The sequence below is a fragment of the Zophobas morio genome, unplaced genomic scaffold (genome assembly GCF_036711695.1).
Source record: "Zophobas morio isolate AGI-343-1 ecotype UQ-CSIRO unplaced genomic scaffold, CSIRO_AGI_Zmor_V1 ptg000010l, whole genome shotgun sequence".
Lineage (NCBI taxonomy): Eukaryota > Metazoa > Arthropoda > Insecta > Coleoptera > Tenebrionidae > Zophobas > Zophobas morio.
This window is the reverse complement of record NW_026972115.1, coordinates 3,024,767-3,051,632: the sequence shown is the minus strand read 5'-3', so window position 1 is coordinate 3,051,632 and position 26,866 is coordinate 3,024,767. Positions and strand designations below refer to the sequence as shown.

Genomic DNA, 26,866 nt, shown 5'->3' with positions numbered 1-26,866 from the left:
TTTTGATATGCTGAATCCAAAAATAAGGCATTTTTTTGTCTCTGGATAGGATTTTAGGACTATTCGTTTTGAAAAGCTATTTTTTAAAAAATCTGAAAAATTGTCAAAATTCAGTAGGCGATGTAAATTTTCATGCTTAATTTAAAAAATTTTGGTTTTGGAAAGTTGTCTGAAAATCCTCAAAAAATTCTGGGATATCGATTTTAACGTGCTGATTCCAAAAATACAGCTTTTTTATGGTTCCGAGGCACGATTTTAATAATATTCTGTTTGAAATGCAATTTTTTAAAGCAATCCAAACACTGTCACATTTGAATGGGCGATTCTGGAAAAATGGTACGAATTATCGAAGAAATGAGCCCGAAAGTAATTTTTAGAGCTCAAAATGTACAAGAAAATATTTCTAGTTAAGGCGAAGTATTATCAACGAAAATGTAACCCTAGAAGAACTTTTGAAATAGAACTTAAGATTTAGCAACCAAAAAAAAAATGCGAAGGATGAGAATGAGAATGTGTACTTTTAATTTTCACTACGTTAATACTCTAAAATCAGCGCGAAGAACTTAAAACAACGCCTTGTTTCCATTTTCCTCTCGAAATCTTTACTCCAACTTGCGAACACAGTACCCGATTTGTTTACACTTTCCACATTACCCTAATTAAAATCCCCACAAGCTTGGAACAGCCATCCGCAAAATATCGAAAGGTTACGACTCCGTAAATTTGATACACTGCGAGATAATATACTGGAGATATCGGAGATTTTCCATTATACCCCCTTTCGTCTTCGAATAAAACGAGAAGATCTTCCATTAATTATTGCCGCGTTTGTGAGCTGTTAATTTATTTACGTTTTAATAAAACTGGTAAGCTAAGAAAGTTATTTTATGGAAATGCGGTTTATTAAAATGGAACAGTTGTTTGCTTTGTAGAGATTAAAATGTTGCCGAAAATGCGCCAATTACGCGCCATTCTTCAACAAGTAGGCTTAAAATAGACTCCAAAAGCGTGTAAAACACCGTGTGTTGGTTGCCTTCTTCTAGTTGTTATTTTGCGATTTTGACTTGAATGATTCACATTACGCAATTCTCTTATTTGTGAAAACTTCAATATCGACACAAAGCCCCTTTGTTGACATTTAAGCACAGACGGGCTTCGAACAAAGCTTTAAAAGTTGTCTCTTTAACAAACATGACATTTAAAAAATACTTGTGCCATTTTTCCACGTAAAGCTCGAATCACATCCGCCAATCCGCCGCCCACCTGGCCAAAGAAATTTCATCCGGCGGCCACAAACAGGAATTAAAATTTGCGATCCTGCTTCGTCCTGCAAAAAAATTTGGAACGGTCGAAATAATAGAGCTTTATTTGCTTACCTATCCTCCAGGAAATAATACAAAAATTTCAATCAACCCCCGTTCCATTCTTTCCATTTCCTCGCCAATTATTGCAAAAACCACCCCGGAGTGGAACGCTTCTCTTCCATTTCCGTTGTTAAATCGATCTGCTTTTGCAGAAACGGAAAAACGTCCTGTTTGTTTTCGCTTGTGGAATTCCTCGAATTCTGAATATTTCAATTATTCAGTTCCAGACCACATACGGCCCAGGGTGTGCTCCCTTCCGGAGAAGGCTTACAACCCTCGGCTCAGCGATGATCTCTACCGGTTGAGGACTTTCAGTATTACGAACAAAGGGGGTGTAGTCAATTGCGGAGATTCCATTATAAACAGGAGATCCAGGTCTAATACCAGCGTCAACTCCACGGCCAGCAGGTAAGTGCAAAATTTATGCGTCGCGGTTAAATGAAACTCGCGAAAATTCTAAAAGCTGCGTTGTGTCGTAAATACCACAATATGTTAAACACCGTCACACGTGGAAGAACAATTCCCCGAATGAATTATGTATATACTTCTAAATGGAGAAGTACGCCTCAGCGGCGTCTAATTTGAGCGGTCAGCCCGGAAAAATGATAAAAGTCCTCGAACAAAGGGCAACTTTAGCAGTTTCGCTGCAACTTCCATAACTCCGCTTATTACAAAGTTGAGCTCTTTATCAGCTGCGCTAAAATAAATTTGCATAACATTTCCACTTTACGCCGTACATTTAGCTGCAGGCCACTCTGTTGCAGCAACGTCCGGTTTTATTCAACGGCAACCAATCTGTCTTCGCTTTCACGACGTGAATAAAACCCTGATAAAATCCAACGGTTCGCATTCAAAGTTCAAATGAAAAATCAGAGCGACGAACTAACGACACAATAGATCGAGAATGACCCTCGAAAACAAACGGCCGCGTCATGCGAATTTCGCCGGTTATGGATTCCAATTTCCTGTGCTGTGCTTCAGGTGGACGATATAAAATGCAAACAGTCACTCAGAGTTAATTAAATTTTTATCAGTTTTTCGCATAAAGGTGGACGTCCCCAGGCGCATCCAGCATTTATGAGAGATTCGATCCGGCTTAATTTTGAGGGATTCGTAGACGATGAAGTATTTAAAGGGCGATAAGTTAGTTACATTTGTAAGGGGTTCGTGTGCTGGAAACTGAAAGGTCATTGAGCAAAATTAGAATGTTGGTATTCAGTTTTGTTGAAAAACCCGTAATGTTTAAACAAACTACGATTTTTTTTGTAACTGTGGGAAATATAAATTCTACTGACTGCGCCATTTTATTGCTTGAAAAAATGCATCCTATATATCAAAGTTAAATAAAGTGTAATATTTTAAACAAAAAATAAACATCAGGAGTTGCTACTGTACCCGAAAATTCTTAATTACGTCACAAAAGACTATCCCCAGCGGGCAAAGACAGTCTCCTAAGTTCGAAATTCAGTAGAACACGATAAAAGAAAGTACTTCGAAGAGAATTTTATCCTTATTTGGGCATATAACTTTAAAAATCTTCTTTATTTCGTTATTTCCAGATCAAGTTGACCAAGTTTGCGTCTTGTTAAAAAAATTGTGTAGACACCAGGTTAAGAAATAATGAAGTGTATATTTCAAGAATTTTTAAAAAACTTTTATACAAAGTAACATAAACTAGAAGGAATGATGCAACTTTTTAAATATCGTACTTAATACCATGAAAATAGGAACAAATTTGCCAAATACCTTGCAGGTCAAGTCAGGTCAGGTCAAATTTAAAAATACTGGAGACAAAATAACAAGAGAGGCTCTAATTTGAACTAAAGTAGAACATCTTTTTGTAAATCGATTTCGATTAATTCAGTTTTCCCAATAAAACACATTTTTTCGTTAATTCAATGAAGTACAGTTGAAACAAGTGTCTACTCTTCTTGATCTTGATCTTCCGATACCAATGAGTAAGTTTCAAGACGATTTGACACTTTTTAAATTTTTTGGATAAAAATGGTGGAGGCGCCGGGACAATAATATTAAAAAATACATTTATTTGACAAATTTTTCGGGAATTTATACATACAATATTATATTTTCCAAGAAATTATGCATTTCTTCATACATCTCGAAATTTGAGCGAAAATAAGAGCACAAATTCTGATTTCAACCAAAGTAGATGATCCTATTTTGAATCGATTTTGATTATTTTAATTTTTTTCAGGAAGGCCCATATTCTCTGGATTACTCAAAGAAATAGAACTGAAATGTCAATCTATTCTTCTTTTTCTTGTGCTTAATTTTTCTCAGGAAAACCCATATTTTCTAGATTATCCGAAGAAATAGAACTGAAATATCAAGATTTTTTTTTTATAGAAATGGTGTTGACATTGTGATAATAACTATTTAAAAATTAAAAATTGTAGATGAACTGTTCTTTCTTCTAAGAGGTTTTTTAAACTGCAGACAAAATAACAAGAAAGGCACTAATTTAAACCAAAGTAAAATATCTTCTTTTGAATCGACTTCTACTAATTCAATTTTCCCAATAAAAACACATTTTTTGTTTAATGCAAAGAAATACATTTGATACAAGAGTCTAATTCTTCTTCATCTTGGTCTTCCGATACCGATGAGCAGGTTTCAGGACTATCTGACAAATTTTAATTTTTTGGGTCAAAATAGGACAATAATTTTAAAAAATTTCTTCATTTGACAAATTCTTACGGAATTTGTACATAAAATATTACTTTTACCAAGACATTGTGCATTTCTTGATAGAGCTGGAAATTTGAGAGAAAATAAGAGCACAAATTTTGATTTGAAGCAAAGTAGATGATCCTCTTTTGAATCGATTTCGATTATTTTAATTTTTCTCAGGAAAGCCCATATTTTCTGGATTATTCTTAGAAATGGAACTGAAATGACAATCTATTCTTCTTTTTCTTGTGCTTCCGATGGGAATGAGCAACTTTCGGGATGATCTAATCAAGAATTGTTTTTTTCTAAAAATGGTGTTGTCGTCGGGGTAAAAACTAATTTAAAATATTTCTCACCATGTTCTAAGAAATTTTTGTATTAACCATCCTTTCTTTTAATAGATTTTTTAAAATCTGGACAAATTAACGAGAGGAGCACTAATTTAAACTAAAGTAGAAGTTCTTCTTTTGAGTTGATTTAGTTTAATTCAATTTTCCCAATAAAAATACATTTTTTCGTTGATTCGAAGAAATACAGTTGAAACAAGGGTTTATTCTTCTTTCTGTTTGTCTTTCGATACCAATGAGTAAGTTACTAGCCGATTTGACACTTTTCAAATTTTTTGTGTAAAAATGGTGGAGGTGCCGGGATCATAATATTAAAAAAATATATTTCACAAATTTTTATTGAAATTGTACTTAAAGTATTAGATTTTACATGAAACTATGCATTTCTTGATAGACCTGGAAATTTGAGAGAAAATAAGAGTACAAATTTTGATTTTAAGCAAAGTAGATGATCCTTCTTTGAATCGATTTCGATTATTTTAAGTTTTCTCAGGAAAGCCCATATTTTCTGGATTATTCGTAGAAATAGAACTGAAATAACAATCTATTCTTCTTTTTCTTGTGCTTCCGATGGGAATGAGCAACTTGCGGGATGATCTAATCAAGATTTTTTTTTCTAAAAATGGTGTTGCCGTCAGGGTAAAAACTAATTTAAAATATTTATTTCACCAAGTTTTAATAAATTTTTGTATAAACCATCCTTTCTTTTAATAGATTTTTTAAACTCTGGACAAATTAACGAGAGGGCAACAAATTTAAACTAAAGCAGAAGTTCTTCTTTTGAGTTGATTTAAATTAATTCAATTTTCTCAATAAAAATAAATTTGTTCGTTGATTCAAAGAAATACAGTTGAAACAAAGGTCTATTCTTCTTTATGTTTGTCTTTCGAAACCAATGAGTAAGTTTCAAGACGATTTGACATTTCAAATTTTTTGTGTAAAATTGGTGGAGGCGCCGGGATTATAATATTTAAAAAAATATATTTCACAAATTTTTATTGAAATTGTACTTAAAGTATTAGAGTTTACATGAAATTATGCATTTCTTGATAGACCCGGAAATTTGAGAGAAAATAAGAGCACAAATTTTGGTTTTAAGCAAAGTAGATGATCCTCTTTTGAATCGATTTGAATTATTTTAATTTTTCTCAAGAAAGCCCATATTTTATGGATTATTTGAAGAAATAGAACTGAAATAGCAATCTATTCTTCTTTTTCTTGTGCTTCCGATGGGAATGAGTAACTTTCTAAAAATGGTGTTCCCGTGGGGTTAAAAACTAATTTAAAATATTTATTTCACCATGTTCTAAGAAATTTTTGTATAAACCATCCTTTCTTTTAATAGATTTTTTAAACTCTGGACAAATTAACCAGAGGGGCACTAATTTAAACTAAAGTAGAAGTTCTTCTTTTGAGTTGATTTAGATTACTCCAATTCTCCCAATAAAAATACATTTTTTCGTTGATTCGAAGAAGTACAGTTGAAACAAGGGTCTATTCTTCTTTATGCTTGTCTTTCGATACCAATGTATAAGTTTCAAGACGATTTGACATTTTTCAAATTTTTTGTGTAAAATTGTGGAGGCGCCGAGATTATAATATTAAAAAAATTTATTCACAAATTTTTAGGGAAGTTGTACATAAAATATAAGATTTTAGATGAAATTATGCATTTCTTGATAGAGTTGGAAATTTGAGACAAAATAAGAGCACAAATTTTGATTTTAAGCAAAGTAGATGGTCCTCTTTTGAATCGATTTCGATTATTTTAATTTTCCTCTGGATTATTCGTAGAAGTAGAACTGAAATAACAATCTATTCTTCTTTTTTTTTTCTGCTTCACATGGGAATGAGCAACTTTCGGGATGATCTGAAGAAAATTTGTTTTTTGTTTTGATAATAATGGTGTTAATATCGGGGTAATAACTATTTTAAAATATTTGTTTCACCAAGTTTTAAGAAATTTGCATATGAACTTTCCCTTCTTTTAGTAAGTTTTTTACACTCTTGACAAAATAACAAGAGAGGCACTAATTTGAAGAAAAGTAGAACATTTTGTTTTGAATCGTTACTATTAATTCAATTTTTCAATTGAAACACATTTTTTCGTTAATTCAAATAAATACACTTGAAACCAATGTCTCTCGCAATATCAATGAGCAAGTTTTAAGTCGATTTTATACTTTTTAAATTTTTGGGTAAAAATGGCGGAGGCGCCGGGACAATAAATTTAAAAAATATATTTATTTGAAAAATTCTTAGGGAATTTGTACACAAAATATTACCTTTTACAAGAAAATTATGCAGTTCTTGATAGAACTAGAAATTTGAGCGAAAAAAAGAGCACAAATTCTCATTTCGACCAAAGTAGACGATCCTATTTTGAATCGATTCCGATTGTTTGAATTTTTCTCAGGAAAGCCCATACCTTAAGGAGTATTCGAAGAAATATTATTATTATTATTATTGATTGGATTATTGGAAGTAATACAATTCAAATAACAATCCATTCTTGTTTTTCTTGTGCTTCCGATTGGAATAAGCAATTTTCAGGGTGATAAGACCCAGAATTTTTTTTTTTTTTGATAAAAATGGTGTTGACGTCGGGGGAAAAACTACATAACTTAAAAAAAAAATATTTCGCGGAGTTTTAAGAAATTTGCATATGAACTTTTCCTTCTTTTAATAAATTTTTAAACTCGAGACAAAATAACAAGAGAGACTAATTTGAAACAAAGTAGAACATTTTCTTTTGAACCGATTCGATTAATTCAATTTTTCCAACAGAAATACATTTTTCCATTAATTCAAAGAAAAACAGTTGAAACAAATGTCTTTTCTTCTTCATCTTGATCTCCCGATACCAATGAGCAAGTTTCAAGTCGATCTGATACTTTTTAAATTTTTGGGTAAAAATTTTGGAGGCGCGGGGACAATAAATTTAAAAAATATATTAATTTGACAAATTTTTAGGAGAAGTGTACACAAATTATTACCTTTTACAAGAAATTATGCATTTATTGATAGATCTAGAAACGAGAACGAAAAAAAAAGCACAAATTCTCATTTCAACCAAAGTAGATGATCCTATTGTGAATCGATTCCGATTATTTTAATTTTTCTCAGGAAAGCCCATATCTTCCGGATTATTCGAAGAAATATAACTGAAATAACAATCCATTGTTGTTTTTCTTGTGCTTCCGATTGGAATAAGCAATTTTCAGGGTTATCAGACTAAGATTTTTTTTTGGGTGAAAATGGTGTAAAAACTACATAATCAAAAAAAAATATATTTCACCCAGTTTTAAGAAATTTGCTTATGAACTTTCCCTTCTTTTAATAAGTTTTTTAAACTCGAAACAAAATAACAAGAGAGGCACTAATTTGAAGCAAGGTAGATCATCTTCTTTTGAATCGATTCGATTAATTCAATCATTCCAATAGAAACACATTTTTTCGTTAATTCAAAGAAATACAATTGAAACAAATATCTATACTTCTTCATCTTGATCTCTCGATACCAATGAGCAAGTTTCAAGTCGATCTGATATTTTTTAAATTTTTGGTTAAAAATGGTGCAGGCGCCGGGACAATAAATTAGAAAACTATATTTATTTGACCAATTTTTAGGGGATTTGTACACAAAATATTATCTTTTACAAGAAATTATGCATTTCTTGATAGATCTAGAAATTAGAGCGAAAAAAGGAGCACAAATTCTCATTTCAACCAAAGCAGATGTTCCTATTTTGAATTGATTCCGATTATTTTAATTTTTCTCAGGAAAGCCCATATCTTCCGGATTATTCGAAGTAATACAAGTGAAATAACAATCCATTCTTGTTTTTCTTGTTCTTCCGATTGGAATAAGCAATTTTCAGGATGATCGGACCAAGAATGATTTTTTTTTTTTGGTAGAAATGGTGTTGAGGTCGGGGTAAAAACTACAAAATTAAAAAAAATATATTTCACCGAATTTTAAGAAATTTGCATATGAACTTTTCCTTCTTTTAATAAATTTTTAAACTCGAGACAAAATAACAAGAGAGGCACTAACTTGAAGCACAGTAGAACAATTTCTTTTGAACCGATTCGATTAATTCAATTTTTCCAGTTGAAACACATTTTTTCGTTAATTCAAAGAAATACAGTTGAAACAAATGTCTATTCTTCTTCATCTTGATCTCCCAATACCAATGAGCAAGTTTCAAGTCGATCTGATACTTTTTAAATTTTTGGGTAAAAATGGTGGAGGCGCCGGGACAATAAATTTAAAAAATATATTTATTTGACAAATTCTTAGGGGATTTGTACACAAAATATTACGTTTTACAAGAAAATATGCATTTCTTGACAGATCTGGAAACTATAGCAAAAAAAGAGCACAAATTGTCATTTCAACCAAAGTAGATGATCCCATTTTGAATCGATTCCGATTATTTTAATTTTCCTCAGGAAAACCCATATCTTCCGGATTATTCGAAGTAATACAATTGAAATAACAATCCATTCTTGTTTTTCTTGTGTTTCCGACGGGAATGAGCAATTTTCAGGGTGATCAGACCAAGAATTATTTTTTTTGGGTAAAATTAGTGTTGACGTCGAAGTAAAAACTGCATAATAAAAAAAAAAAAGATTTCATCGAGTTTTAAGAAATTTGCATATGAACTTTCCTTTCTTTTAATGAGTTTTTTAAGCTCTACACAAAATAACAAGAGATGCACTAATTTTAAGCAAAGTAGAACATTTTCTTTTGAACCGATTCGATTAATTCAATTTTTCCAGTGGAAACACATTTTTTCGTTAATTCAAAGAAAAACAGTTGAAACAAATGTCTTTTCTTCTTCATCTTGATCTCCTGATACCAATAAGCAAGTTTCAAATCGATCTGATACTTTTAAAATTTTTGGGTAAAAATGGTGGAGGCGCCGGGACAATAAATTTAAAAAATATATTTATTTGAAAAATTCTTAGGGGATTTGTACACAAAATATTACCTTTTACAAGAAAATATGCATTTCTTGACAGATCTGGAAACTACAGCAAAAAAAAGAGCACAAATTGTCATTTCAACCAAAGTAGATGATCCCATTTTGAATCGATTCCGATTATTTTAATTTTCCTCAGGAAAACCCATATCTTCCGGATTATTCGAAGTAATACAATTGAAATAACAATCTATTCTTGTTTTTCTTGTGTTTCCGACGGGAATGAGCAATTTTCAGGGTGATCACACCAAGAATTATTTTTTTTTTTGGTAAAATTAGTGTTGACGTCGAAGTAAAAACTGCATAATAATAAAAAAAAGATTTCATCGAGTTTTAAGAAATTTGCAAATGAACTTTCCTTTCTTTTAATGAGTTTTTTAAGCTCTACACAAAATAACAAGAGATGCACTAATTTTAAGCAAAGTAGAACATTTTCTTTTGAACCGATTCGATTAATTCAATTTTTCCAGTAGAAACACATTTTTTCGTTAATTCAAAGAAAAACAGTTAAAACAAATGTCTTTTCTTCTTCATCTTGATCTCCCGATACCAATGAGCAAGTTTCAAGTCGATCTGATACTTTTTAAATTTTTGGGTAAAAATGGTGGAGGCGCCGGGACAATAAATTTAAAAATATATTTATTTGACAAATTCTTAGGGGATTTGTACACTAAATATTACCTTTTACCAGAAATTATGCATTTATTGATAGATCTAGAAACTAGAGCGAAAAAAAAGAGCACAAATTCTCTTTTCAACCAAAGTAGATGCTCCTATTTTGAATTGATTCCGATTATTTTAATTTTTCTCAGGAAAGCCCATACCTTAAGGAGTATTCGAAGAAATACAACTGAAATAACAATCAATTCTTGTTTTTCTTGTGCTTTCGATTCGAATAAGCAATTTTCAGGGTGATCAGACCAAGAATTATTTTTTTTGGGTAAAAATGGTGTTGACGTCGGGATAAAAACTACATAATTTAAAAAAAATATTTCACCGAGTTTTAAGAAATTTGCATATGAACTTTTCCTTCTTTTAATAAGTTTTTTAAACTCGAGACAAAATAACAAGAGGGGCACTAACTTGAAGCAAAGTAGAATAATTTCTTTTGAACCGATTCCATTAATTCAATTTTTCCAGTAGAAACACATTTTTTCCTTAATTCAAAGAAAAACAGTTGAAACAAATGTCATTTCTTCTTCGTCTTGATCTCCCGATACCAATGAGCAAGATTCAAGTCGATTTGATGCTTTTTAAATTTTTCGGTAAAAATGGTGGAGGCGCCGGGATAATAAATAATTAAAACATTTATTTGACGAAATCATAGTGAATTTGTACCTAAAACATTACATTTTATAAGAAATTGTACAGTTTTTGATAGATCTAGAAATTTGACCGAAAATAAAAAGAGTGGCAATGATTTGAACCGAAGTAAATGATCCTCTTTTGAATCAACTTCGATTAATTCAATTTTGATCATAAAAACCTACTTTTTACCGTTATTCAAAGAAATACAGCTGAAACGAGAGTTTATTTGCCTCCTTCTTTGTCTTCTGATACCAGTGAGCAATTTTTAAAGCGATTTGACACCGTTGAATTTTTAGGTGAAAATGTTGGAGGCGCCGGGTCCATAAAAATTTAAAGTATGGTGCTTTTGATGGTAATATGTAGCACTTTAAGAATCGTCAAGTCTGGGCAAAAATAACAAAGTAGCCAGCACAGAGTTAAAATAAACGATTCCGTTTGGGACCGATTTCACATACTTATTTTTTTTTCAAAGAAAAGCATTTTTCTGCGTTATTCGCAAACTAATGACAAAAATAAGAACAGATTCTTGGTCTCGATGAAACTTTTTATAAGAATGAACACCTCCAGGCCAATTTGATGAAGTTCGTTTTGCAAAAAAAAAAAGTGTTGGATGTACAGGATTAAGAAATAATTAATTGTAAACTTTTATTTTGATATATTTTAACTTCAATTAAACTGTGAAGACTACAATATAATAGTGGAATGCACCAACAATGCGTTGAAATTTTCGTTGTTAATACTAACAATGATTTCTAGGTATGAAAAACTGCCAGATGTTCTCGCCTAGACAAACAGCGCTCCAGTTGACAGCATTCTGAATCCTTGGCACAATCACTATAAATTTTTCAGCGCATAGCTTTTATCATAATTACCAAGATCTCCTCGTGATTACACCGAAACATGGGCACAGAATTGTGCATATTCTAGCAGATGTAAAGCAGACGTCCCACGCAAAATTGCCTTCGATGAAATTAAACACCGCTTTGCCATTAAACCACCATCAAACAAATCCATCACAATAAAGGTCGTCGCTCATGTATGATTTAGTAATATTAATACCGGCATACGCCTGCATTTTAGTTTATAACCGAACAAAGCCCGTGTCCACTACTTCCCGCATGAATTTTCCACAGATCCGCCTGAAAATGTCGAGAAAATTGAGGGTCGCTGTAGCCCCAGGGTTTAATTTAAACATGAATTAATCATACGTTTGCTACAATTTCCGGTCAGTTAGAGAAGACCCTATTATAATAAACATTTTCTTCGCATTCTGGGGCAGTGGCACCGCCTCGTTTACCGCAATTTTTTTCGAAATAAATATCGTTTCTGTGTTGAGGAGTTTCGCGAAATTTAGGCCAAGGCGCCCCGAGAATAGACTCCAATTAATTAAGGGACGTTGAAGCTCTTAAAAAACTTTTATTTGCTGCGGGGATCAGTCCGGGATCTCGCTTCTTACCTTTCGGTAATTGCCTTGACGATTCTGTTAACTTTAGCCCGGTTCCATAAAAATTTAACTTTTGCTTTTTCATATCCTCTCATTACGTTAATGAATCTTTTTTTGAGTTCTCCGATGACGGAAATACTAATCAAAAGTGGATTAAGCATGTCAGAGGAGCAGATGTCGGTGCAGATTATAGGATTACAGTTGATGAAATGCCCGGTCTGCAGACGGACAGATCGAAAGGTTTTTTTTGCGCTAATTTATTGACGGTGCAGGAATTTATATGATTGGACGTCATATTCGTAGTGTTGCATCAAAAAACACCCAGAGTAAATATTTACGAAAACGACAGGTACTTAGAGTGATGGGTTTTTTCATTAACGTTGCACCGCAAACACTGTTACCACTCGCTACCTTTGAAACCCACTTTACTTTTAAATTTGAGACGCATCCTACCGACTGCGCCATTTTCGCGTCGCAAATCCACCTTATCGAAGCCTGTCCGTGCCGTTGCTAAATTACAGACATCCCTATCAAATTAAGTCTGGCTTAGTGTTTATCGTAAATAATCTTCTTTCAGCTGGTGCTACAGCGCCGCCAGACCCAGCTCCAGTCCTTTAATTAATACCTCACCCCAAACGGGGTAATTAAGCAAAAATTGACAAGCCTATACCAGTATTCCGATCCCAACTTCCCTAATTAACCGACGTAATGTAGGTGTCGCCCTTTTTTCCCACACAATTAATCTTCTTCGTCGAGCAGTTTTATTGGTGTGAAAAAGCACTAGAACAAAGCCGGCTCTCGAACGTCACGCAACGACAGCTGACGGAATTCGATTACCGTCAATACAGGGCTTGCAATGAGGATCAAGGGATGCATCGAATCAGTGTGGGAAAAACGCGTGAGAATGCTCCAGAATGTTAAGTCGGTTAAGTGGGACTAAGTATGGGATAAGCAGGTGAAGTTGGAGCGCTTTGTGTGGAAGTTTCGGTTTAGATGGGAGTTGTGTGGAGTGGATTTGGAGCGAGTGTTTGTGCTGGTATATCGCGGTCTAACTGTCCACTTGTTCAAAATCATCGAAGTATAGTTGACAACAATGTAAATCGAGGTTCGACGCCAGTCGATGTGAAGGATAATTTTTTGTCTAAAAAAGCGTCTAATTTTAAAGTATATATTGTATATGGGACCGAAAGTGGCGCAGTCGGTAGGATGCGTCTCGCCTTTTTTAAAAAGCGCAAAAAACGCGGATGGCTTGATTAGCTTGTATATTATCCACGCTTTTCGCGTCAATCCCAGGCGTCGCCCCAAAAATCCCTTTTTTCTCGCCGCTCCTTTTCGCATTAATTCGTCATCTGGCGAAAAAATCCGCCAACAATTACGCCGAAAACAAGCAATTTACATTATCTGCTGTAAATTCGCATTGTTCGCCGAATAACGGCTTCCTGTATTAAACGGGTCTGAGATTGCTTCGATTGATGCGAGTTTATTATTTATGTTGTGTTTGTGGATTTTGTGGAGGGAGCATTTCCCGATACAAAGTGTTCAGGAAACGCGAGCTTGCTTTATTGACGTAATTATTTCGTAATTGGGGGAAAAATTTGAGGAATGTTGCCGGGACATGCGAGCTCGAGTGGATTATGATGGGGTGATTTATCCCCGGTCGATCGAACTTTGAAGAATTTGTATCAATTAATCTTTCGACTTTGTGAAGAAAGCCTCATTAAATTCGCTTTTCGTTCGCTTCTTTTCCTAAATGCAATTTTAATCTCCATTAATCTGAAAGATAATCTATCACGGTTTTTGCACGGTTTTCTCAAGACGACGATCAAATGAAGGGGGAAATTAATATGTGGGGTGGGTTCGATTTACGTAGCGAGTCTCGGTTTTTTTCTTATATTAAACTTGTCTTGGCATTGCGGATAGTTGCGATTTTGGTTTGTGTGCAAAAATGGGAGATTTATCGATTAGCAGATTTGAGAAAGCGGCTTATGATGATCGCCAGTCGGCTATTAAATGATCTTACAAAAATAATCCCTAAAGCGGATTTGGCCGAAAGCAAATTCGGGTAGCAACAGTTGGATGTGTATTGAGGATTATGACTAGACGAGAGATGTGTAAAATACAAAATGTTGGCTAAAGCGTAATCTGCGCGGATATTGAAACCGAAAAAATTTTGACGTGGTGAATTTGTGCTGTGGTGCTTAAAGCGTGAAGGATGGGGCTTTAAGTTTAACAATAATCTGTATCTCGAATTTTACTTTTGTGAAATAGATGGACAATATTTAAAATTTTATAAAAATTGACGAAAAGACGAGTTAGAAAATTTTCTTAAAAAATATTGCATCGCACGTCAACAGTTGCAAACTATAAATAAAATTTTTAATGTCATTATTTTCACCTGAAATTTTTGGAAGAATCTAAAAAATCTAGACAAGCAAACAAGATGAAAATTGGAAATTTTGAGTGTAATTTAATTTCAGTGTCAATTAAAATTTAAACTTTTATCAAACTTAAGATAAGGACGAGTCAGAAACTCTCTTAACAAATATTGCATAATTTAGAAAAAAAATTACCACTACTTCAAACAAATTAACAGTTGAAAACTATAAATATAATTTTTAGTGTCATTATTTTCACCTGAAATTTTTGGAAGAATCTAAAAAAATCTAAACAAGTAAACAGAATGAAAACTGGAAATTTTGAGTGTAATTTAATTTCAGTGTCAATTAAAGTTTAAATTTTTATCAAACTTAAGATAAGGACGAGTCAGAAATTCTCTTAAAAAATAAATTAGAAAAAATTAGAAAAAAAAAACAGCGTTGAAACAGGTCAACAGGTAAAAACTACAAAAACAAAAAATTTAATGTCATTATTTTGACTTGAAATTTTTGAAAAGATCTAAAAAAATCTAGACAAGTCAACAGGATGGAAAGTGGAAATTTTGAGTGTGCTTTAAATCCAAAATTAACGGAATTTGGAAATTTTATTTATAAAACTGATAAACAAAATTTGAACTTTTATAAAACTTGAGGTAAGGACGAGTTAGAAATTTCTTTTAAAAAATATTGCATAATTTAGAAAAAAAAATACCACTACTTTAAACACATTAACTGTTGAAGAGTATAAATAAAATTTTTAATGTCATTATTTTCACCTGAAATTTTTGGAAGAATCTAAAAAAATCTAGACAAGCAAATAGGATGAAAACTGGAAATTTTGAGCGTAATCTAATTTCAGTGTCAATTAAAGTTTAAATTTTTATCAAACTTAAGATAAGGAGGAGTCAGAAATTCTCTTAAAAAATATTCCATAAATTAAAAAAAAAAACAGCAAAACAAAAAATTTAATGTCATTATTTTGACTTGAAATTTTTGAAAAAATCTAAAAAAATCTAAACAAGCCAGCAGGATGAAAAGTGAACATTTTGAGTGTGCTTTAAATCCAACATTAATCGAATTTAGAAATTTTATCTATAAAATTGATGAGCAAAATTTGAACTTTTATAAAACTTGAGGTAAGGACGAGTTAGAAATTTCTTTTAAAAAATATTGGATAATTTAGAAAAATAATACCAGTACTTTAAACACAATAACTGTAGAAAAGTATAAATAAAATTTTTAATGTCATTATTTTCACCTGAAATTTTTGGAAGAATCTAAAAAAATCTAGACAAGTAAATAGGATGAAAACTGGAAATTTTGAGTGTAATTTAATTTCAGAGTCAATTAAAGTTTAAATTTTTATCAAACTTAAGATAAGGACGAGTCAGAAATTCTCTTAAAAAATATTCCATAAATTTGGAAGAAAAAAACAGCGCTGAAACACGTCAACAGGTAAAAATTACAAAAACACTGAATTTAATGTCATTATTTTGACTTGAAATTTTTGAAAAAATCTAAAAAAAATCTAGACAAGTCAACAGGATGGAAACTGGAAATTTTGAGTGTGCTTTAAATCCAACATTAATCAAATTTTCAAATTTTATTTATAAATCTGATGAACAAAATTTGAACTTTTATAAAACTTGAGGTACGGACGAGTTAGAAATTTCTGTTAAAAAATATTGCATAATTTAGAAAACAAAATACCACTACTTTAAGCACATTAACTGTTGAAAAGTATAAATAAAATTTTTAATGTCATAATTTTCACCTGAAACTTTTGGAAGAATCTAAAAAAATCTATACAAATAAACAAGATGAAAACTGGAAATTTTGAATGTAATTTAATTTCAGTGTCAATTAAAATTTCAAATTTTATCAAACTTAAGATAACGACGAGACAGAGATTGCCTTTAAAAATATTACATAAATTAAAAAAAAACAGCACTTGAAACACATCAGCAGTTAAAAACTATAAAAACAAAATATTTAATGTCATTATTTTGATTTGAAATTTTTGAAAAGATCTAAAAAAATCTAGACAAGTCAACAGGATGAAAACTGGAAATTTTGGGTGTGCTTTAAATTCAATATTAATCAAATTTGGAAATTTTATTTTTGAAATTGATGAACAAAATTTGAACTTTTATAAAACTTGAGGTAAGGACGAGTTAGAAATTTCTTTTAAAAAATATTGCATAATTTAGAAAAAAAAAACACTACTTTAAACACATTAACTGTTGAAAAGTATAAATAAAATTTTTAATGTCATTATTTTCACCTGAAATTTTTGGAAGAATAAAAAAATCTAGACAAGCAAATAGGATGAAAACTGGAAATTTTGAGTGTAATTTAATTTCAGTGTCAATTAAAATTTCAAATTTTATCAAACTTTGGTCAGGACGAGTCAGAAATTCTCTTAAAAAATATTGCATATATTAGAAAAAAAAAACAGCACTTGAAACACATCAGCAGTTAAAAACTACAAAAACAAAAAAATTTATGTCAATATTTTGACTTGAAATTTTTGAAAAAATTTAAAAAAGTCTAGACAAGTCAACAGGATGGAAACTGGAAATATTGAGTGTGCTTTAAATCCAACGTTAATCAAATTTTCAAATTTTATTTATAAATCTGATGAACAAAATTTGAACTTTTATAAAACTTGAGGTAAGGACGAGTCAGAAATTTCTTTTAACAAATATTACATAATTTAGAAAAAAATTACCACTAATTCAAACAAATTAACAGTTGAAAACTATAAATAAAATTTTTAATGTCATTATTTTCACTTGAAATTTCTGGAAGAATCTAAAAAAATCTAGACAAGCAAACAGAATGAAAACTGGAAATTTTGAGTGTAATTTAATTTCAAGGTCAATTAAAGTTTAAAGTTTTATCAAACTTAAGATAAGGACGAGTCAGAAATCCTCTTAAAAAATATTGCAAAAATTAGAAAAAAAAAAACAGGACTTGAAACACGTCAGCAAGTAAAAAGTACAAAAACAAAAAATTTAATGTCATGATTTTGACTTGAAATTTTTGAAAAAATCCAAAAAAATCTAGGCAAGTCAACAGGATGAAAACTGGAAATTTTGAGTGTGCTTTAAATCCAACATTAATCAAATTTTCAAATTTTATTTATAAATCTGATGAACAAAATTTGAACTTTTATAAAACTTGAGGTAAGGACGAGTCAGAAATTTCTTTTAATAATAATAATAATAATAATAATAATAATAATAATAATAATAATGATATTTATTTTTTACAGGTGTTATCACCCAATTACAGAAAATAACTTAATATTTAATCCCATTTTAAAAACCTACCTTTTACACAAATAAAGTAAAATAATTAAATTCCATAAACCTCAAAAATTTTTTGTTTTATAACATTAACGTTATCAAAATTAATATCACACAAATGAGATATACCATTAAATGTATTACACATGACAAAAATAGGCGATCTAGCTAGTGCATTAGTTCTACAAGTATCCAGATGAAAACAGATTTTATATCGTGCATTAATTCTTGGAACAATGTAGCAAATTTTGCTAATTATATGAGTACAGTCGATTTTGTTATGTAGGAGCTTAAATAAAAAAGTAAACAACAAATATTACATAATTTAGAAAAAAATTACCACTAATTCAAACAAATTAACCGTTGAAAACTATAAATTAAATTTTTAATGTCATTATTTTCACTTGAAATTTTTGGAAGAATCTAAAAAAATCTAGACAAGTAAACAGAATGAAAACTGGAAATTTTGAGTGTAATTTAATTTCAAGGTCAATTAAAGTTTAAAGTTTTATCAAACTTAAGATAAGGACGAGTCAGAAATTCTCTTAAAAAATATTGCAAAAATTAGAAAAAAAAACAGGACTTGAAACACGTCAGCAAGTAAAAAGTACAAAAACAAAAAATTTAATGTCATGATTTTGACTTGAAATTTTTGAAAAAATCCAAAAAAATCTAGGCAAGCCAACAGGATGAAAATTGGAAATTTTGAGTGTACTTTAAATACAACATTAATCAAATTTGGAAATTTTATTTAAAAAATTGATGTACAAAATTTGAACTTTTATAAAACTTGAGGTAAGGACGAGTGAGAAATTTCTTTTAACAAATATTACATAATTTAGAAAAAAATTACCACTAATTCAAACAAATTAACAGTTGAAAAGTATAAATAAAATTTTTAATGTCATTATTTTCACCTGAAATTTTTGGAAGAATCTAAAAAAATCTAAACAAGTAAACAGGATGAAACCTGGAAATTTTGAGTGTAATTTAATTTCAATGTCAATTAAAATTTCAAATTTTATCAAACTTAAGTAAGGACGAGTCAGCAATTCTCTTAAAAAATATTGCATATATTAGAAAAAAAAAAACAACACTTGAAACACACCAGCAGTTAAAACTACAAAAACAAAAAATTTAATGTCAATATTTTAACTTGAAATTTTTGAAAAAATCTAAAAAAAATCTAGACAAGTCAACAGGATGAAAACTGGAAATTTTGAGTGTGCTTTAAATCCAACATTAATCAAATTTTCAAATTTTATTTATAAATCTGATGAACAAAATTTGAACTTTTATAAAACTTGAGGTAAGGACGAGTCAGAAATTTCTTTTAACAAATATTACATAATTTAGAAAAAAATTACCACTAATTCAAACAAATTAACAGTTGAAAACTATAAATTAAATTTTTAATGTCATTATTTTCACTTGAAATTTTTGGAAGAATCTAAAAAAATCTAGACAAGCAAACAGAATGAAAACTGGAAATTTTGGGTGTAATTTAATTTCAAGGTCAATTAAAGTTTAAAGTTTTATCAAACTTAAGATAAGGACGAGTCAGAAATTCTCTTAAAAAATATTGCAAAAATTAGAAAAAAAAAACAGGACTTGAAACACGTCAGCAAGTAAAAAGTACAAAAACAAAAAATTTAATGTCATGATTTTGACTTGAAATTTTTGAAAAAATCCAGAAAAATCTAGGCAAGCCAACAGGATGAAAATTGGAAATTTTGAGTGTACTTTAAATACAACATTAATCAAATTTGGAAATTTTATTTAAAAAATTGATGTACAAAATTTGAACTTTTATAAAACTTGAGGTAAGGACGAGTGAGAAATTTCTTTTAACAAATATTACATAATTTAGAAAAAAATTACCACTAATTCAAACAAATTAACAGTTGAAAAGTATAAATAAAATTTTTAATGTCATTATTTTCACCTGAAATTTTTGGAAGAATCTAAAAAAATCTAGACAAGTAAACAAGATGAAAACTGGAAATTTTGAATGTAATTTAATTTCAGTGTCAATTAAAGTTTAAATTTTTATCAAACTTAAGATAAGGACGAGTCAGAAATTCTCTTAAAAAATATTCCATAAATTAGAAAAAAAAAACAGCGTTGAAACACGTCAACAGGTAAAAACTACAAGAACAAAAAATTTAATGTCATTATGACTTGAAATTTTTGAAAAAATCTAAAAAAATTTATACAAGTCAACAGGATGGAAAGTGGAAATTTTGAGTGTGCTTTAAATCCAAAATTAATCGAATTTGGAAATTTTATTTATAAAACTGATAAACAAAATTTGAACTTTTATAAAACTTGAGGTAAGGAGGAGTCAGAAATTTCTTTTAAAAAATATTAGACAATTTAGAAAAAACTACCATCACTTGAAACACGTCAACAGTTGAAAACTATAAACATATATTTTTAAAATCATTATCCTGCCTTGGAACTTTTGGAAGGATAAAAATGGAAATTTGGTGAAATGGGTTCTGAAAGGAACCAATTTTGGTTTTAGTTATATAAATACCTTACTCGGGATAAAACTTTCCTCTCCTAGCTGAATTAACTGTAGAAGAAAGATTCAAGGTTGGAAAACAGAAAAATTATCACTCAATGGGCAGTAATTTTTTTGACATAAAGAATTTTGGAGTTCCTTTAAAAAAGGAGTTATAAACCACCCGAAGCTTTATTCATCGTAAATGTAAATTATTATTAATTTCGCATCCTATCGCGCACGATATCTTAAAATTAATCTTGCTTTGTCCGCTTGTCACTCTGCGTAATGCACAGAACTTCCAAAGAAATGCAAATTCGGGAAATATTAACCACCAAAAATAAATACGGAGGGAGGTAGATTAGAGTGGAATTTAAAATTTAATCAATCCTGTACAGACTTTGTAAAGAAAACACATTAGCCTAATAAACGTCATTAAAAACTTCTATTCAAGGAGAAATATTAAAAGAAAACAACCCGCTCAGTATAAAATAGTCAAGTTAGAAACTCCAATAAAGCATAACTTTTCATTTTCATACTTCGTCGCAGACTAAACCAATCCGATAAGTTCTAGAAAAAAACTGCGCATTGTCAGTTAGGCGTGATTAATGATTCCTACGAATGACGTCATCAATGATGAAACAACCCCACAAGGGTTCCACCCTTCAATTCAATATTAACCGCTACTTGTCGAGTCCGTGTTCCCTAAACACAGAACACACAGTTGCGCCTATTATCTTCCCTAATTTTGAAGTTATTTCCCGGTACGTCCCGCCCAAAGACCCCGTATATTCCTTTCACGACCCAGCATAATGGCGTTTACGTCACCGGAACACCTCGCTTGTAGGTATTATTAGACCCCAAATTCAATGAGGACTTCATTCAACTGTTCCTCTTGTTAATTCATCAAAAGAAAATTTCAGAATCTGCAAAAACACCTCTTTATGAACTTTCCTTAGAACATGTTTGATCCAGCCCGCCCCAGGAGAAATTCTCTGTGGCAACCGCATCAGATGTCAGTTTTTCGAACAAATCTTATCTTGCACAGATTTTATTTTTTTTTTTGTGTCAAAGCAAAAGGGACGGCGGCTGCCGCCGCCGCGTGCCTTATCAGGAGTGGGGGCGTACTGCATCGATTTCCACTAGAGTGATAAATTTTCTTTCACGCCCGGGTTTGTATAGAAGTTGCTTTAAAATTGATGGCAGTGATGAGTAAATTTGGAAAGAAAAGTCTTATCGGTGAGGGGAGAAGTTTCGTGTACGCGGTTTAGGTGCGTTTCTTTTTTTTTTATTGTGCGACGAGTATGTGAAATGTTTTTAACGCAATTGTACGCAAGATTTTTTCTACAGTCATTTTTAGTGTGGTCGTGCTCAGGAAAGTTTGTAGAAATCGTGCTACAACTTTCCCAACTTAGTCTAATTTCATTCTGTCTGCATTCGACCAATCAGATGATTTTGAAGCGAACGACCTCCAATCTCATTGGTTGTAACTGAATAAAAGACGAACAAGTGTAACGTGTTAAGGAGAATAATCGATGTACATACGTGGAATGTTTACTGAAACCTCCACTTTAGGTCTTGAGGGATGATCAAACAGAGACGAAATGTTTCGGGACAAGTTTCTCTTGTTCAAACAAAAACCTATGAACATTTTGTTTCATTTACTGATTGGAATATTGTTACTAAAGAGATAAATTTTCTAAAGATAACAAATAATTAGGGAAATTAATTATAACATAAATATTAATTTCTTAATGAAATTATTGAAATAAATTATTTATTTCCCCGGCGCCTCCACCATTTTTACCTAAAAACCAATCTGACCAAATTTCTTTGAAAGTTTCTCAATTATAGTGAAAATTTTCTCACGACCACAATTCTGTGCATGTTGGTGTCCCAGAACTTTAAATAACTGAAGAAAAAGTGAGATGAAGTCATTTTCAGATGATCTGATCATCACACAACTAAAAAAAATCCGAAAAATTTTGTCAAAAAAGAAATATGTTCCCATCTGCCTGAAATTTTTAATATTCGATTAGTTGAAGTGGTTTAGATACGTCGGTTTATTTTGAGCGCTGTATCTATGTTTTCATAGAATCTATGGACACACTTATGGGATGATGTCATTTTCAGAGGAGTCGAAAATAAAAAAAAATTAAAAAGGAATCAGGGGCCTGAAAATTTTAAAGTAAGATTCATGTTCAGGAAGGTCGAGTTAGCAAACAGAGCAATTTTTAGACAAATCAGGTTACGTTTAACCGAGATAGCTTGATAAAAATTTTTAAAATTTTGTAAAACTGTAAAATTTGGTCAAAAAATAAACATGTTCCAATCGGTCTGGAATTCAGGGTCCATACGAATTTTGTACAGCTGATTTCATTTCTGGTATCAGTCGTTGAAAATTACCTCTACTTTAATGGAAATTCTTTCTTAACCCACACTCAAAACTAAATTTTGAGTTTGACTATCCATAACCCTTGAATGGATAAATAAACCTCGTTCCGGTTTTTACCAGTCGATTTTATGAAGATGTTGAGATATTCGCATCAATTTTTAGATCGATGTCTATGTTTGTGTAGAATCTACGGATACAGATATTGAACGATGTCATTTTCAAAAATTTTGAATATAAAATTTAAAAAATTAAGAGCCGTTCTGAAAACTTTTTGAAGCCAGATTCGTGTTCAGGAGGTTCGAAATAGGAAAACGAGCATTTCTCAGACAAAACGGGATCCTTTGAAGGGAGATAGATTGATATGGTCAATATTCGAAAATTTTGGTCTGGAAAAATTTGGTCACAAAATAAACATTTTCCAATTCGCCTGAAATTTCGTTTCTAGATTAATTTTTCATCGCTGAGCCTGTTCTTAGCATCAGTTATTGAAAATTTCCACTATTTTAAGCGAAATTTTTCCTTAACCCATACTAAAAAACTAAATTTTGGGTTTAACTTCCATAACTCCTGAACGAACAAATAAACCTCGTTTTGGTTTTTCTCAGTCAATTTTATGAAGTTTTTTTTTGGAATTTACGTTAATTTTCAGCTCGGTGTCTATGTTTGTTAGGAATCTACGAACACAGATATTGAACGATGTCATTTTCAAAAATCTTCAATATAAAAAATAAAAAAAAATTAGGAGCCGTTCCGAAAATTTTTTTAAGCCAGATTCGTGTTCAGGATGTCTGAAATAGGATAGAGCAATTTTCAGACAAATCGGGATCCTTTGAAGGGAGATAGATTGATATGGTTAATATTCGAAAATTTTGGTCCGGAAAAATTTGGTCACAAAATAAACATTTTCCAATTTGCTTGAAATTTCGTTTCTAGATTAATTTTTCATCGCTGAGCCTGTTCTTAGCATCAGTTATTGAAAATTTCCACTATTTTAAGCGAAATTTTCCTTAACCCATACTAAAAAACTAAATTTTGGGTTTGACTTCCATAACTCCTGAACGAACAAACAAATCTCGTTTTGGTTTTTCTCAGTCAATTTTATGAAGTTTTTTTTGGAATTTACGTTAATTTTCAGCTCGGTGTCTATGTTTGTTAGGAATCTACGAACACAGATATTGAACGATGTCGTTTTCAAAAATCTTCAATATAAAAAAAAAAAAAAATTAGGAGCCGTTCCGAAATTTTTTTTAAGTCAGATTCGTGTTCAGGAGGCCCGAAATAGGAAAGAGCAATTTTCAGACAAATCGGGATCCTTTGAAGGGAGATAGATTGATATGGTCAATATTCGAAAATTTTGGTCTGGAAAAATTTGGTCACAAAATAAACATTTTCCAATTTGCTTGAAATTTCGTTTCTAGATTAATTTTTCATCGCTGAGCCTGTTCTTAGCATCAGTTATTGAAAATTTCCACTATTTTAAGCGAAATTTTCCTTAACCCATACTAAAAAAAAAAACAACATGGTTTCCGCAAACAAAGATCTACTTGTACCAATTTAATGGAATATTATTGTTATTTAAATGAAGCTTTTGATAAAAAACTACAAGTGGATTCTGTGTATACTGATTTTTCAAAAGCCTTTGATAAGGTAAATCATAGGTTATTATTCTGTAAATTGCGTCACTTAGGGTTTAACAATAATACCGTTAAATGGTTAACATCATTCCTGTCGGAAAGATCACAGCAAGTTAGGATTGGTAGTTACATGTCGTCTCCTTATTTGGTTCCATCAGGCGTACCTCAAGGGTCGCACTGCGGACCAATTTTGTTTTTACTGTTCATTAACGATTTAATGCGTGGCTTTCGTTACTTCAATTTTCTGTTGTATGCGGACGATTTGAAGGTATTTAAAACTGTTAGTTCCGTGAAAGATGCACTTGAATTACAATCAGATCTTAATATATTATACGATTGGACAGAAAACAACTTATTGCCTTTGAATGTTAACAAGTGTCTTATTATATCATTTCTTAATATCAAACTGAGGGTGAACTTTGACTATTATTTGGGTAATTCTATCTTGTCTCGTGTTGAGGAAGTCAAAGATTTAGGTGTGGTTTTCGATTCTAGATTAACATTTAAGAATCATTATTATTTTATTTTTAATAAATCAATACGGACTCTTGGGCTCATTTGGAGGCATTGTCAACATTTTTCGATTTCGACCCTTAAAATATTATACTTCTCTCTTGTTCGATCTCACCTAGTTTATTGTTCTTCCATATGGTATCCTAATTATAAAACAGATTGTGATTTATTGGAAAGAGTACAGAAAAAATTCCTTCGCTTATTAGAGTTTAAGCTTGGTCGAACTCATATACAGGGTAATTACACTTGGGTAATGTGTAATTTTCATATTAATTCACTCGAAACTCATCGCATAATTTCCGATATTTCATTTCTTCGAGGACTTATTAATGGTGAAATAGACAATGCCTGCTTACTAGAAAAACTATCTTTCATTGTATTGCCTGCTGATAGCAGATTGACTCGCAGTCAACTGATTTTCAGAATTCCTTTGTCGATAACAAAAAGATCGCAAAACCATCCAATTAGACGAATGATGAACACAGCCAACACACTCGCAGAGGACCAGAGGTTCAACATATTTAATATTAATAAAACTGCGTTTAAGAATTTGATCAGGAATCTAAGCTATTTTGTAAATTCTTAATTAATAATTTTTAATTTTATTTTGCACGTATTTATTTATTTATTATTTAATATTTAGTATACATATTTAGTTTTATAAGTTTTGTTTCTTGTATTATTAATAATTTAATTAATATTGTAATAGGGGTATCCCGTTAATAAATATTCTATTCTATTCTATTCTATTCTAAAAAACTAAATTTTGGGTTTGACTTCCATAACTCCTGAACGAACAAATAAACCTCGTTTTGGTTTTTCTCAGTCAATTTTATGAAGTTTTTTTTGGAATTTACGTTAATTTTCAGCTCGGTGTCTATGTTTGTTAGGAATCTACGAACACAGATATTGAACGATGTCATTTTCAAAAATCTTCAATATAAAAAATAAAAAAAAATTAGGAGCCGTTCCGAAAATTTTTTTAAGCCAGATTCGTGTTCAGGAGGTCCGAAATAGGAAAGAGCAATTTTCAGACAAATCGGGATCCTTTGAAGGGAGATAGATTGATATGGTCAATATTCGAAAATTTTGGTCTGGAAAAATTTGGTCACAAAATAAACATTGTCCAATTTGCCTGAAATTTCGTTTCCAGATTAATTTTTCATCGCTGAGCCTGTTTTTGGCATCAGTTATTGAAAATTTCCACTATTTTAAGCGAAATTTTTCCTTAACCCATACTAAAAAACTAAATTTTGGGTTTGACTTCCATAACTCCTGAACGAACAAACAAATCTCGTTTTGGTTTTTCTCAGTCAATTTTATGAAGTTTTTTTGGAATTTACGTTAATTTTCAGCTCGGTGTCTATGTATGTTAGGAATCTACGAACACAGATATTGAACGATGTCATTTTCAAAAATCTTCAATATAAATAATAAAAAAAAATTAGGAGCCGTTCCGAAATTTTTTTTAAGCCAGATTCGTGTTCGGGAGGTCCGAAATAGGAAAGAGCAATTTTCAGACAAATCGGGATCCTTTGAAGGGAGATAGATTGATATGGTCAATATTCTAAAATTTTGGTCTGGAAAAATTTGGTCACAAAATAAACATTGTCCAATTTGCCTGAAATTTCGTTTCCAGATTAATTTTTCATCGCTGAGCCTGTTTTTGGCATCAGTTATTGAAAATTTCCACTATTTTAAGCGAAATTTTTCCTTAACCCATACTAAAAAACTAAATTTTGGGTTTGACTTCCATAACTCCTAAACGAACAAATAAACCTCGTTTTGGTTTTTCTCAGTCAATTTAATGAAGTTTTTTTTGGAATTTACGTTAATTTTCAGCTCGGTGTCTATGTTTGTTAGGAATCTACGAACACAGATATTGAACGATGTCATTTTCAAAAATCTTCAATATAAAAAATAAAAAAAAATTAGGAGCCGTTCCGAAAATTTTTTTAAGCCAGATTCGTGTTCAGGAGGTCCGAAATAG

General features: G+C 31.0%; 1 protein-coding gene across 1 annotated transcript in view; it reads left to right on the top strand.

Moving 5' to 3' along the window:
• Positions 1-26,866, top strand: part of LOC135126140 (GTP-binding protein REM 1-like) — a 150,937-nt gene that overhangs the window by 49,198 nt on the left and 74,873 nt on the right. The window contains exon 2 of the mRNA XM_064051972.1: positions 1,586-1,772. Coding sequence (XP_063908042.1) covers positions 1,586-1,772 — 187 coding nt within the window. The remainder of the gene's footprint in view (positions 1-1,585; positions 1,773-26,866) is intronic.